General features: G+C 39.4%; 1 protein-coding gene and 1 long non-coding RNA gene across 2 annotated transcripts in view; one reads left to right on the top strand and one right to left on the bottom strand.

Moving 5' to 3' along the window:
- The window catches only part of LOC139477765 (uncharacterized), a 28,909-nt gene extending 15,148 nt beyond the window's left edge, over positions 1 to 13,761 (top strand). Inside the window, exons 6-8 of the mRNA XM_071260177.1 lie at positions 3,522 to 3,745; positions 5,603 to 5,729; positions 12,227 to 13,761. Of these exons, the coding sequence (XP_071116278.1) occupies positions 3,522 to 3,745; positions 5,603 to 5,729; positions 12,227 to 12,366 (491 nt within the window). The 3' untranslated portion in view covers positions 12,367 to 13,761. The remainder of the gene's footprint in view (positions 1 to 3,521; positions 3,746 to 5,602; positions 5,730 to 12,226) is intronic.
- LOC139477770 (uncharacterized) lies at positions 8,056 to 11,013 on the bottom strand. The gene is made up of 3 exons (XR_011654156.1): positions 10,916 to 11,013; positions 9,762 to 9,958; positions 8,056 to 8,203 (listed from the first exon to the last, which is right to left on the bottom strand). It is a non-coding gene; the product is annotated as an uncharacterized lncRNA (long non-coding RNA).
- Positions 13,762 to 15,166: the final 1,405 nt, after the last annotated feature.

Here is a 15,166-nt window from a genome sequence, read left to right as displayed (position 1 = left end):
ATTTTACATAATTGAAGGGAAGTAACTCTTCCAGTAAGAAGCTGGTTTCAGTTATACGGAAATTCGTTTATACGGACGAATTGTGAAATGACGCAAGTGTCCGTATAAACGAGGCACGACTGTAACGCTATTTTTCAGGGCATTATCATTTGCAGAAGCCTGAGGTCTTCCATTAACTGCCCGTCGAAGGAGGGCAGTTGAAAAGACCGAGGGCTTCTGCAAACGATAATGCCCTGAAAAATAGCGTTACCGTTATTATAGCTAAAATCGAGGGAATTTGTTATCAAATAAAAAGAAACAACAATGTCGATTTTGAAACATTTACTGCAATCAACACGAATGTCACTGACCCACTTTTACAAATATGGAAACGTCATAGAACAAACCAGATGACGTCACTATTGAACGTTACGACACCTATCCCTATCCTATGACGTCACCTAACAACGGGCGTGATAATGGCCCGTCGTCAAGTAATATGAGGGCATTATCAAGTTACAGTGGCCTGCTCATTTCTGATAACATGCAGGCGTTTTTAATGATAATTCTATCCATTTTAGCTATAATAGTAAATAGCTTACTCGTCTTTGCTCGCCGCCTCCAGCAGAAGGTTCTGTTCCAGTGACCACACCACGGATGTTGGCTTATCACATGACCGGACATTTCTCTTGGTTGTAAACAAACTCACTTATTCTGAAATAAGAACAGACAGGCCTAATGTAAGCCCATCTGTGCACTTTACATATTGTTTACATATTATTATTTAGATACTCTACTGAAACTGAGACAGTGAGGAAGATGACAATATAGCTTTACTCATCAAAGTGACTGTATTGCTAGCATGACAGGAGAAAAATTACGCAAATAGAAATAGTTTTTCACGTTAAGGATATTTTCTCAATGAAAGGTATGGTTATCTAAACGTGTAGACTCGTCCAAAATGAAACAGATGAAAAATACCTAAATGAAATATACAAGATGAGATGATGTGACAGAGGTACAAGGCAGGTTTCAAGGAACTCTGGGTAGGTTTGGTTTGGTTTGCTGTTAAACGCCACACTCAGCAATATTCCAGCTATATGACGGCGGTCTGTAAATAATTGAGTCTGGACTAGACAATCCAGTGATTAAAATCATGAGCATCAACTCACGCAATTGGGATTGATGACATGCATCAACCAAGTCAGCGAGTCTGATCACCCGATCCTTTTACGACAAGCATAGTCACCTTTTACTGCAAGCATGGGTTGCTGAAGACCTATTCTACGGCGGAATCTTCATGGGTCAACTCTGGGTAGGAGTGTGGTTGGCTTCATAAGACTGAGGTATATTTATGTTGTAATCTAGAGTTAGATAAACACTGGCTTCTAATCTAATCAAGCTGGCAATTACTATCTTGTAAGACATCCTCAAGAAACACACACGCTCTCTCTTCAATTTGCCCCTTATTAAAGAAACATGACTGAAGCCAATTACTCTGGCAGCGCTTGTGTTGTCCGCAGTGTGTGGAGCTTTATTGTTTTGGTTTGTATTGGTCATGTGACGTCACACACGGAAATTATTACATGCATGGGCAACAATGCAGTTTACCGGGCGCAGCCCGAGCTCTACCATCCGCTCAATTACCGCGCTATAGTGCCACCGCTGTCTCGTTATACCGTTACCGTGCCTCACGCTCTGGTGACTCTCGCTTCACGATCCAACACCCGTTCTTGGTCTTAGGGAAACTTACACATCTTTACGATCAAACACCCGTTCTCGGTCTTAGGGAAACTTACACATCTCTGAGATCAAACACCCGTTCTAGGTCTTAGGGAAACTTATACAACTTTACGATCCAACACCCGTTTTTCGGTCTTAGGGAAACTTACACGTCTTTACGATCCAAAACCCCTTTTCGGTCATTAGGGTCAGCTGGCTTTGGGCAAGGGTTAGCCATAAATTCTTACCTTTTCAAGCGTTAATCCAGTTAATCCCATTGGTTGGTCATGTTGACATAAACAATTGCGGGTGTGGTTTCAAGAAAAGATGAATGGGAGAGCGGGCAGTGACATCACACGCATGCGCAATTCATTGTTTACTGAATTACGCATGCATGTCAATGGGGATTCTAATGACCCGTTAAACGAGTACTGATAACACGTGATAGCACCTGTGGTCCAGTGGTAGAGCGTCGGCTAATTAACGCATTAATTAGCAGAGCCGGTGAGCCGGCGAAGCGCTTTCGAGCCCCCACAGCGCTAATTGGATCTGAAAAAGTGCGCCCGGTAAAGTGCACTACTCCCCATGCATGATTTAAGAATACACAGAACCATCGATGTACTGCCCCTTTAAGGTGAGACTTTCTGAAATGGTAACACATGCCATAGACACATACAGGCAGTGTTTATTCAAAATTACATCAGTCAAACAAACATTTTCTGTCTGGGGCTAGGATGAGTCCAAATTTACTACCCGGGTACCCACTTCACTATTACCCGACCCTACCCGGGTACCCTCTGTAGGTCTCAGGAGATGTCTCTAAATGTCCAAATGGGAGCATTTTTAGCCCTGGCAAAAAGTATTTAGATACATGTATTGAACAATCTGGTCATTCATACACTGAAGTTGAATTAACTTATATCTTTATTTTGAATAAACGTATGAAAAATCAGAAGGAATGGGTGCATAGTCAGAAAGAAATGCAAACATTCGTGACTTGTAGTGTTACCATAGAGTTCAAGATAATTTTGGTCATTAAACAATATATCACGTGACTAACCACGGGTCTGGGTAGTCCTGTGGGTACCCGGGTCCTACTCAGTACCCACCCGACCCGGGTACCCGAGTTACCCATCCCAGCCCTAATTCTGTCCAGTAATTTGTTCCGATTAGGTATAAATTGTGAGGATAATGAGGACTTAGTGGTTAGGATTACTGACTTCAGAAATTATTTCTGCCATTGACTTCTTCAAAATGTCACATGAGGACGAAGGCAGGGTAACAGATAATTTTTTTTAGTTTTTTTTTTGAGTTTTAATTTTCATCATTCATATTAGGAATTGATAGCTATCTTTATGTATTATCATACTATATTTCAAATAAAATGTTCATACAGATTTGTATGCAAGTAACTCACAACTAATTGAGAAATGGTTATTCATTTTGTATATGTCACTCAACTATGCTGCTCCTCTGGTGCTCTGGTCAAAGGTCATAAAAACGAAACTTTAAACTTGCTTGTGTCTAACAATTTCCACCACATCAAATGTCAGTGATATGTCTGTCATAGGTCAAGGTCATTTTAAAGTTATTTTCAAATGTAGCTCACGGTTGTAACATTCATAATGCTCATTGCCAATTACTGTTGGCCTTTTACATTCCATAGATTTGGTAGTTTTCTTGATAACAATCAAGATCCAGAAGTAATAATTTCATCCCGGAAATGCACAGTTGTATGTAATGATTGTGGAAATGGCATTGAAGGGGCTGCTTCTGTTATTGCAAGTACATGCAAACACCTCTGGTATATTCTGTTCCAGCCTTCCCCAAAACCTGGTTTGATAGATACGGACGAAAAAACGGCTTCATCTGTTACATCCTCAGGTACTTCCTCGTCCAAAACTGGGACTACAACCTGCGCATATCAGAAAATGAGTTCCTTGCTCTGGTTGCCATTGCATTCGGACATCCAGATGAAGCATGGTACCAAGGACTCAGTTTGAGACCGTCCCCAAGATGTGTCACTGTTGGCAACTGGTTCCAGGTAATGCACATGGTGTTGCATCATTGTATTTGGAATTTATGTGTGATCTCGAAACATTGGATTATTTAGTCCGCCACCTTTTCAAAGCAATGAACCACTCAGCTAGATTTTGCCAGGACAAGCGATCGCAGGATTCACGTTATTTTAATGAAAATCACACGTTATAAAACATGTTGTGCAGTAGAGATCCCCCAGAAAAATACTCCATTTGAGATTTCATGCAGACGACGGACGGTCAGTTAGCCTAGTGGTTAAAGCGTTCTCTCGTCACGCCGAAGACCCAGGTTCGATTCCCGACATGGGTACAATGTGTGAAGGCCATTTCTGGTGTCCCCTGCCGTGATATTGCTGGAATATTGCTTAAAGCGGCGTAAAACCATACTCACTCACTCACTTATGCAGACGGTCGGTCTGTCTGTCAAAAACGCATAGATCTATGATCTCAGCTATAACTTTCATACACTCCCTCACTGGTGGATTGGAAATCCCCCTTCCTGGAACTGGACTTCCCCTTCATGCATACTGTAAACAGGGAATTTTTTGCGACCGTTTAATTATTGCGAGTTTTGCGAACGAGACTCAATAGCAAAAATTAAAAACGCAAAAATAAGTATAAATAATACATACATACTTTATTCATTGCAACACGTCATCAAATGTTGAAATCATCAACCAGAACCACAAGTTACTCAATAAGTTAAAAACACAAATGAATGCAGAATGGTCACACAATACATCACAAATGACAGTGTAAACAGACCAATCAGTGTCACTGTTACCTCACAGTAATCCTGCCTTCTTCCAACCTCGCTTGATTGCGTCAGTGTCCTTTGCAATTTTGTCCACAATTTTGTTTGCATTCAAACTCACAGTCATGACACTGAGTTTAGTCAATTATCGTATTTGATAATTGGTCGCAATCCCTTCCAGTCAACTTTCCGGCCAACTCAGATTAACTAGCTTCGGAGAAAAGCTGTCTATTGTTTGGTAATCGAGAGGTCATCTCAACACGGCAACTCGCAAAACACAAAAATATCTCGTCGCAGTATTGTCTTTGGTGTGCTATTCTCAATATTTTAACGGCGCAGAAATAAAGCTGTTTACAGTATATTTCTGCCAAAATCTCTGTGGTTGTAAGTCTATCCTGTAAAATATTTCTAAGGATCTGTTGACCCAATAAAAATGAGAAGTTATAAAGATGCAAAGATAATTTCACAAACACTGTTTTTTGACTGCTGAATGCAAAATGACTTGATTCCCCCAAACAAAAGTATGTGGATAATTATACCATGCCACCACTTCCAATGCTGGTTGAGTTGGGTCTTGCAGTGAACATTTGAAATGCAGAAGAGAGCTGCGGTTTGCAGATGAGAGTAGCCTCCCCTCTATATGCGGGTTTACAAACTCAATCAACAAAAATATGTCATTCCACCATTGTAATAACTTAACTGTTTGAAGCACAAAAACAAAATAAGATCTCTTCTGTCTGTTTTCCCACCTCGCGACTTAGGGTGTGAAGATTATAAAGGGTGTGAAGATTGAATATTTAATCAAAATAATCTCCAGTAGTGACACACTAACCATTGGTTGAATGAGGGGATATGGTTATCTGCAGCCAGGGAGTGGGATGGGGAATCTCAGACAAGTTACTATTTACTATGATTCTGAACTTAATGCCCTTTCAATGGCAAATTGGTAGAAAAACATTGTTTTTTCTGAAATTCATGGCATTTTAACATTGCATTCAATGCAGTAAGGTAAAGCTGGGAATTTAAGCCTCTTTCTCTTTATATGCCCTGTTATCAGTGAAATGTAAAGCCTTTGCTTGGCAATATAACCTAGTTGTATTCTCTACAGAACATTTACCGCCATGCGTTCCTGTTTGTGGGCAATCTGTTGTACCTGACCCATGAGTTTCCGCTGCCCAAAGAGATCTTCTCAGGCTCTGTCTGGACAGCCTTCCACGCCTGCTGCAATGATGAGGGTTGGTTGCTTCACATAACAGGCACATCTTAGTTACAAGGTAGATACAATTTTATGGATAACACAAAACCCCCACCATTAAATCCGACAGTAAATCAGCCATCTCGGACCATATCAACAACTGTCCTGATCAGAACATCAACTGGGACAACGTCCAAATCCTCTCCAACAACCTCCATGATTTCACTAAAAGAAAACTAACAGAAGCAGTCCACATTCGCCGCCACAAGCCATCAATCAACAGAGATCAAGGCTATTTCATCCCATCCGCCTACTATGAACTCAAAAAGCAATAATATCCTGTTTAATTGGCTTCATGTCCCATTGGCCTCCACCTATGTGTTCTCTGTCCATCGTGTTGCGACAGTATTATCCCCTTGTTGTCAACACCTTACCTAGGTTATCCCATTCATATATGCAATTGTTCTTACCGCTAATCCTCTACTGTTAAGTCCCTCATTCAGTCTTGCTTGACAACGGTATAAGGATCTATACCGAAGCGTTGCTTTTTACAGTATTAAAGAAGTTGTTATCCATAAAATTGTGTCTACCTTTCATCCGTCAACTTCTATGTAATGCCTATCAAACAATACATCTTAGTTAAAAATGATGAAGCAGAGTATTGGGGATGTGTTACAGAGAAGAGGTAGGGCTGCTCTGACACTCCTTCTTGCAGTATGTTCGAAATTACGCAGGTAAGTCCACTATTGAAAGATTTTGGGGGTCCCTGGATAAAAATGCTATAGGAGAAACCCTCAAGGACCCTAGGAGCCCCTTAACTCCAGGCCTCAAAGTTGTGACTAAAACGGTAGCCAATGCGACCTAAATTTCAGTTTGTCTTCTGTCTAAAATTCAGAGGTAGCCAAATGACTACCAAGAAAAATATCTTGTGGCGACTAAATTCTATTGCTACACATCTGTAGACACAAAAATAAATAACAGCTGATATTTTAGTTGACAATGCTCATTGGATAAGCGAAGATCTACCTATATAATCTTGTAACATAAATGGCATCATTGTTCAAGTCACAAGTAACAAAATTCAAGTAGAGTTTCCATTAAGATACAATTTCAAGACTTGTCCTGTAACTTGTACATATCATGATAGTTACTTGATAAAGATAATTTCAAATGCTTTTGGCTACCTACAATATTGGCTTGACTTCTTGATTTTACCACTGGCTACCTAGAAAAAAAATACTTGTAGCCGTATGGCTACTTGGTAAAAATTTAAACTTTGAGGCCTGAACTCATCCTTATAATCCAGAGGATTCTATTATGATATATACACTGATCTCAATCACAGCCTTGCTGTTGTTTTTCGTAATGACTTCCAGTTGAAATAGACTTCGAGTTGAATTACAGGTCTCAAATTCTCAATTACAGGTCTAGTCTGTAGTGAGAATATTAAACTTTCTCTGAATATTTTATATCACTGTCTTAATGAAATAAAGAAAAGGGTTAGTGTGCATTTTATTGTGCTTGGCTCACTTGTTAACTACCGAGCCAAATTCACATTTAACTTTAGAGGCATGTTGGGAAATCCTTCCCTGTGTTTAATGTTTCACTTTTAAGTATAATTTATGGTATTTAACTTTTTAAGATATTTTAACCATACATGGAAAAAAACTGTTTATGACAACACATTATAATCTCTATATCTATATGTGTGCGAGATTCTTTTTGCAAATCAGTGTTTTTAAATTAATTTCTGCAAAATTCCATTGATGATCTTATCTGGTCTTATAATGTCAGGCACATCAGTTACCATGTAGTTACTGAAGCCAAAGTTAAAAAACGTTGTAGCATTGTACTCACATTCCACTTCATAACACGTCGTAAATAGAGAAGTAAAAATGGATCGTAAAATGGGAATTATTTCCCTTTTTAATATATATAATATAATAGTCTTGGTTCTCAGGCACTGCCCGCATCATCATAAAGTCTGCCGCATGTTTCGTTTCTATTTCCATTTTCAGAAAAATTATAAAAATCCTAATACTTACAACCAATGCGATCCAATACAGGTTACACACAACCAAATGTTTTCCCATAGACTTCTATAGTAACGTTATGATTTTTTTTTAAATAACTAAGCATTCAACAGCTATTACCTGTACGTGTGTGCACAGTTTGGCCTTAGAGCAGCAATAAAAAAAATAAAAATGACTAGCTTAGTCAGCTCCTTTTCCGAGTACCGGAAGCTAAACACACCACCCCCAGTTTCGCACCAAATGTCACCTACTTGAAAATAGCTGTGGTCACATTCAGCATAAGTCATCATGTTGAAAAAGACAGTACTAAATATAGAAAAACATGGTCAGTTTTAATAACTGGATGGATGTACATTTGAAAGACATAAAAATCTTACAGAATATCCTCCAATCACAGCCTGCAGATATCTCTCGATCTGCACTGAAGGCTCCCTACGAAAACCGCACTCTCCAAACTGGTACTGATTTGGTGTAGTAGAACCTGTAGACAAATCAGAATATATTTGCACTTGTCAAATCTGGGATTTATATATTGTATATATATGTAGCTTCTCAGAAAAAAAATGGAAATTGGATTAAACTTCACTACTTGTTCCTATCCAGCATGTCTATATGGCACCAGAATACATAGTTTTGATGCACAGAAAGAGTTGTGAGAGTTTAATGATGTACACTTCATCAATGTTTTACAAAAGGTATTTCTGTATTAATAAAGAAGTTTTTACCTTCATGCACTGACCATGGAAGTTCATTTATATTTCATAAAAGATGGTGGTCAGGGGTCAATTCTATAAATGATTTAGGCTGCATAGATCATATCACCCAAAAATATTTTTTCGACTAAAAAAATTGAAAAAATCTTTAAACCTCAAAACCAGTTACAATACATATTTAAAAATGAGTAGTGGTCTGTTGTTTGCCTTCCTTTGCTGACATCATCAGAACATAGCAGAGTCTGCTACATTCATGGAATATGGTTTTGACACTCATGACATGATGCGATTGATATTGTTTGAGATTGCTCGAACTTACACCATCCATTGTTTATATAATTAAACACTCAAATGGCTGTCAGCATTTGGTAAATCATCTATGGAGGGGCTATCACAAATGTTTGTGCTTTCATATACTCCAAAAATCAAAAGTATAATCCTCTATGATATAGGCTGATGACATAAGTACACATGGAAAGGAATCAGAAAAAAATCTCAAAATTGGACAGAGAGCATGGAATTCAGGCCAACAATAAGCAAGGGACACATTAAGCAGCTTTAAAGTCATCATATATGTAAGGCTGGATAATGAACTTTACCAGAAAATAGGAAGTAAAGGGGTGCATTGTTAACAGCAATCTCAAACACTGACCAGTGAACCATACCGCCTATTAAACCCGAGAAATTGAAATGGACCCTCAAGTAGAAAAAAGCTTGTTGAAACCACAACATGGAAGGAAATTACACTTAACTCTATTGATTTATTTAGTTAAGACTTTAAAATACTCACAGGACATCAAACATTCTTACTGTTTAATGTTTCAAGGTGGCTAAACTTGCTTATTTCAGTTATTTGCCAGTTTCAATGAAACAAAGTTAAAATTCCATATAGTTTTGAAAATGTACAGCTTATCCTGACATAAATGTAATTCTTTTTATTCACAATTAACAGTGTCATGCAATACCAGCTTAAAATAGTGTTTCTCTCCAATAATTTATGGGTTTATAGGGGAATGAAAGATACAATGCATTTTACTGAACAGGGGAGATAATTTAGTTTTGTCGAACACTATCACATTCTTTACAGATGATTTCAGAACCATAATGTTACATTCCAAAAGAGCCAGTGGATATTATTTTCATCTAAGCAGGTTCTGGGACTGGTGTATAGCCCTTACTTCATGTTTGCAAACTTAAAAACTGCACAGTGAGGCATTAAGGGAGCACTGTCAGAAATGTCTAGTGCATGAGGGTGATCTTATTATGGCACTTGATAGTGAGCAACAGAGGGGCCTCAAGTGGACTGGGGTTCTTAAATGTACTTACTGTACCTACATGTCCAAGTTCCACAACTTCTACAAGGTAATAAAGCGCAGCGAGGCAAAACAAGGGTTGTCGATCACACACTGCCAACACCGGACTTCGGATCAGCTTCTCCAAATGCCAAATACGATGTCGAAACTCCTACTTCTTCTGCGTGAGTGCACATATACCTCCCCAGTCAACATCAGGCATGTGAAAAGCTGAAAAAAGTGTTCAGACAATATCAAATGGCAAACCAGTTTGGATATGACAGCCAGGAGTCAGTTCTTGAGGGGACAAAATAATTATTTGAAAGTTATATGAGTGAAAAATAAGTCTGTTTTAAGAAACTTAATAGAAAAATAGCATCATTCATTCACACAAGAGCACCTAACAGAAAGACATATTGGTATGCTACATTGTTTACTATAAATAAGGGGATGTTTGACATATTCTGCTGTCAGCAGTGTACATGCTTCATATTCAAGATAACGGCATCGCGTAACTTGACTGGCAAGCGATTGACACAAGGCAGAAATTGTTGTGGCAGTGGTGACTTTATCCTAATTTGTTGTCAAATTCATCAGTTACAACAAATTCAGAAGGCAGGAGGAGGGTTTGTTGGACAGAGGTACCCTGGGGGGTTCGTGCTGAGTTCGACCACAATACGAAGCAACATTCATTTCCAGCCCATCCAAATGCTCCATTCAACCCAAAATGTCCCCAACTTCACTGTCATTATTTTTAAATTTGCCTCCATGGTGTGTCCATGGTGAAATATAAACAGAAAAGCATGTAAAGTATGAATTACTGAAATGTGCACTCACCCTACAGGTTACACACAACCAAATGTTTTCCCATAGACTTCTATAGTAACGTTATGATTTTTTTTTAAATAACTAAGCATTCAACAGCTATTACCTGTACGTGTGTGCACAGTTTGGCCTTAGAGCAGCAATAAAAAAAATAAAAATGACTAGCTTAGTCAGCTCCTTTTCCGAGTACCGGAAGCTAAACACACCACCCCCAGTTTCGCACCAAATGTCACCTACTTGAAAATAGCTGTGGTCACATTCAGCATAAGTCATCATGTTGAAAAAGACAGTACTAAATATAGAAAAACATGGTCAGTTTTAATAACTGGATGGATGTACATTTGAAAGACATAAAAATCTTACAGAATATCCTCCAATCACAGCCTGCAGATATCTCTCGATCTGCACTGAAGGCTCCCTACGAAAACCGCACTCTCCAAACTGGTACTGATTTGGTGTAGTAGAACCTGTAGCATGCAGTTACTTCCCTTTGCATGCGCACTGCTTATGGTAATGTCGGCAATAGGAGTTTGTATGCTTGTTTATGTTGAGAGGCACTGTTCCAGGTTGATGGTACACAACTCTTTATTTGGTTACATACTAGTGTGAACAAGCCAAAAAAAGCCTTTGCCTGAGAGCCAATTCTTTTATTTTCTCAAGCCAGAACCTTTCTTTGATAATTTGACTTTCGATCTGATTCTTGGCACCCACATTTCATGTTGGCAGTAGGTTGACTAACATCGTTATTAGAATGCTCCCATACATGAAAGTTTGAGTTTTCCAGCAGACATCCCTAAGTTGGATTAGTTTGGTTTCCATGTTTGTTGACTCATCACCCATAATTCAGTGAATTATATCTTCATTGTATTATAATATATACCCTGGAACCAACAGCTATGAAAGATTTGTATTGTAACGTGTTCGAAAGACAAGCTGCTAAAAATAGCCATCCAATCAGATAATGCTCATCAGAGATAGAAATATTGTGCTTTTAGTGATGATGGAGATGGTGAAAACGAAGACACAAAATGAAGCTTTGGTGGCAAATATCCAGGGTATTTGTCATCATATACCACACCACCTCTGATAGGGATTTTATCTTTCCATGATATTCAAAACTGATTCTCATATGTCAAGTGTATATTTATATACATCCCGTTACAGGACACTACAGAACAACCTTTCGCGAACTATGACCGACCAATGAAATGCCTAACAGGAAGTCAACCTTAGCCACTAAGAAAGCAGCTTTCTCAAGCTTTGGGGCTTCCATTTTTAAATTATTTTAAATGAGTCATACAGTCGGGAACAGTTGTTTTGTGCTAAGCTTTAAAGGTTGCATGATTACAAAACATATTCCGCTAACAATGTAATAAAACAATATGAATATTTCATTTTTCTTTTTTTATTACGTGTTTGTATCGTTACCTATCGTGTAGTTGTCCGATTTTCGATCCCGAACGTTGATACTACTTAATTTTGTTTATCCGATATACTCGTTAATCCGACATAATCATATGCAACCAACGATGTCGGATTAACGGGACTTGACTGTAGAATGACATATCTGATTAACCCTATCAAAAGTTGAGTAGTGTAGAATGGAGATATAATACACTGAGTAATCGAGGTAATCTAGGATGTAGACTGACATCCTGCTTCTATTATTGACAGAATGGCATGCAGGCTTGAGACAGGTGTCCCCAAATGCTTTGATGCGTGTTCAGCACGAGATGGATGCAGTCATCAGAGAGAAACGCCACATGGTCAGATACCTTACTGAGCATGTCTTCCACTTTGATGACCGGTACTGAAGCTCACCACGAAGACACTGAGATGCTTGTTACCACAGACGAAGATCTTGGACATATTTAATGTTCTCGTGATGCTCAGCATCCCAACATGGGTTTGATTCTAAAGCTCCCTCAGGTGTGTATCCAAGTACTGTATCAAGTGGGAAAGTTTCCAGTGAGCCCTGGGATTTCATGCATGGATGCTCTCAAGATGAAAGGTTTGATCGTATAGTTTGATAAATCTCTCATCTTCAATTACTTCTACTGCAAGAATCTGGAACATTTCAACAGGCCTTATGTTGAAGAAGCCACAATACAAGGCCTAAGTATGCATGTAGGTGTGGCAGGCTTGGCGTCTTTTGTGTCCGTTTGTATGCTGAAAAAATGATGACTCCTGGTACAGGATGACGTCCATGTGTTGTGGGGTGGTGTGACCGAGTGTTCCCAAGCCAGACTTGCCCAGATTATGATTCTTGCACTGTCAGCGAAATTTCTTTCACTGAACTGGTAAATGATCCAGGTCACTTTGGGCGTTCTTCCCACAGTATTTCAAGCAGAAAATATTAACTGAAAGTTCTGTCAACTCACTCTGTGCATACTAGATGTGGTCTTGGAATAAATTGATGAACCAGCAGCACCACCGTCAATCAGTATCAGTGGATGACAAGTCGATGACAGGTGGATGACAAGTCGATGACAGGTGGACGACAAGTGGATGACTTGAAGTTAGAAAAAAGACATTTTGAGATGACATACCAATGTGGTACTTTCTTTGTTTTATGGATAGGCTGATGTGATTTTAGCACTGTCCAAGTTATCATCTTTGATACAAAGACTGGGTACTGATCTGCACGAGGCAATGATTATCTGGTGGAAATGGCCTCAAAGAAAACTAGGGTGCTAATTATTTCATGATGGCCTTGTATGCAGCAAACATACTTTTGTATGTTAAATGTGACTGTTGTAAGTTGTTTTTGGTTTTGTAATCAATATTATGTTTTTAATCAAGTATAGTAACAGGATGTGTTTCGAAAGAACTTCACACGATTCCAATCTCATCTGTCTTCGAGTTCATGAAATATAGAGAACAACCTAATAGCCCTCTGGGATCAAATAGCTGCCATCCCTGGGGATTGTGGACCAGTGTCAGTCCCCAGTAACCATGGTAACTTGTGCTTCCGTGGTGTTCAGGCAGGGTGACTGGATTTGCAGCTCATTGTACTTCAGTGACACAATTTTGTTTGTTTGTTTGTTTGTTTGTTTGTTTGTTGGTTAACTCCGCACTCAACAATATTCCAGCTATATGACGGCGGTCTGTAAATAATCGAGTCTGGACCAGACAATCCAGTGATAGACATCATGAGCACTGATCCACGCAATTGGGATACGATGACATGCATCAACCAAGTCAGCGAGCCTGACCACCCGATCCAATTAGTCGCTTCTTACGACAAGCATAGTCGCCTTAACGGCAAGCAGTGGTTGCTGAAGATCTATTCTACCCCGGATCTTCACGGGTCCATTGACTCACATCAAAGGTCATCATGATTATGGCAGGAATATAAAATAGAAAGACATTCAATCATTTTTCTCACTTAGCTTTCCTTTGTTAAAGAATAAAAGTAATGTGTTACCCTTCATTCAGTAGACAAACTGTAAAAGTACCCTGTTTTACATTTAGCATTGCCCTGTGGGGATTCTGAGTTAGTATTGGTCCCCAGCAAGCTATGCTTATCGTCAAAAGAGACTACTTATAAGATTGGATGGTGACACATGGTGACTTTGGTGATTGCATGTCATCGTACTCGGCCATCATATCAATCACTGGATTGGTTTGTTTGTTGTTTTATGCCGCAATCAGCAATATTCCAGCTATATTCCTGGATTGTTTGGCCCACTCCCATAACAGGGTACCATTATTTTGCTGGAATATTACCAAGTGCAGCTTTAAATAACAAACCTGGAAAGCAATCAAAGTGCTATAGTTCTGCTTTGTTCCCTGGTAGTGCTTTTCATTGATTTTATCGCTCAAAACCCATAGCGTCTGTGAAGCATGGTCAACAGGGGTGTGACACAATGTATATTTGAACATGTAACGAGAGATGCTTGTTCAGTCATGGTTCCATGCAGTCATGTTTCCATGCAGTCATGTTCATCTTATCTCATCAAAATCAGATCTTTTACTACGATACCTGTCTGCGATAAGAGGACATCTCCACAGATCGGCAAACCTGAGCAAACTTTTACCGCCCAATGTAAGTGAAGGCTGTGTAGGTTCTTGAGTTAATCTGTGGTCAGCTTTCCAAAATGATTCACCCTCATTGTTTTACCACCTTGATTCAATTTACTCATTTTTATTCGTTTTCCGGATATGTAAGATAGACACGCTCAGGGTTAATTGATTGGAAAGTCCATCTGACATGACCTGCAATGGAGGGGTCAACAGATCCTCACGCAGAGACGTATATCATATCAGAGTAAAAGCTCTGATTTTAATGAGACCGCCTCTGTGGTCTAGTGGTAGAGCGTCCGTAGAGCTGAAGGTCCGGGGTTCGATCCCCGGCCGCATCTTACCAAAAGACGTTAAAAGATGGTACTTGTTGTCACCCTGTCTGGCGCTCGGCATTAAGGGTCTAAAACAAGGACTGGTCGGCTCGGAGTCAGTATACTGTGTCTGAGTGGGGTATTCCTGTTAAACTGTGGCATGGCATCTCAGTGGGCTAGCACTACCAGTACAAGCAGCCACACACACACACGTGCATGCATGTCGCTATATAAGTGCAATAATCTTGGACGTGACGTTAAACCCAATTTCACCTCA

Source organism: Haliotis cracherodii, unplaced genomic scaffold, assembly GCF_022045235.1.
Source record: "Haliotis cracherodii isolate W230 unplaced genomic scaffold, xgHalCrac1.p SCAF_35, whole genome shotgun sequence".
NCBI lineage: Eukaryota > Metazoa > Mollusca > Gastropoda > Lepetellida > Haliotidae > Haliotis > Haliotis cracherodii.
Note: the sequence above shows the minus strand (reverse complement) of the source record. Positions and strands in the feature narration are given on the sequence as shown.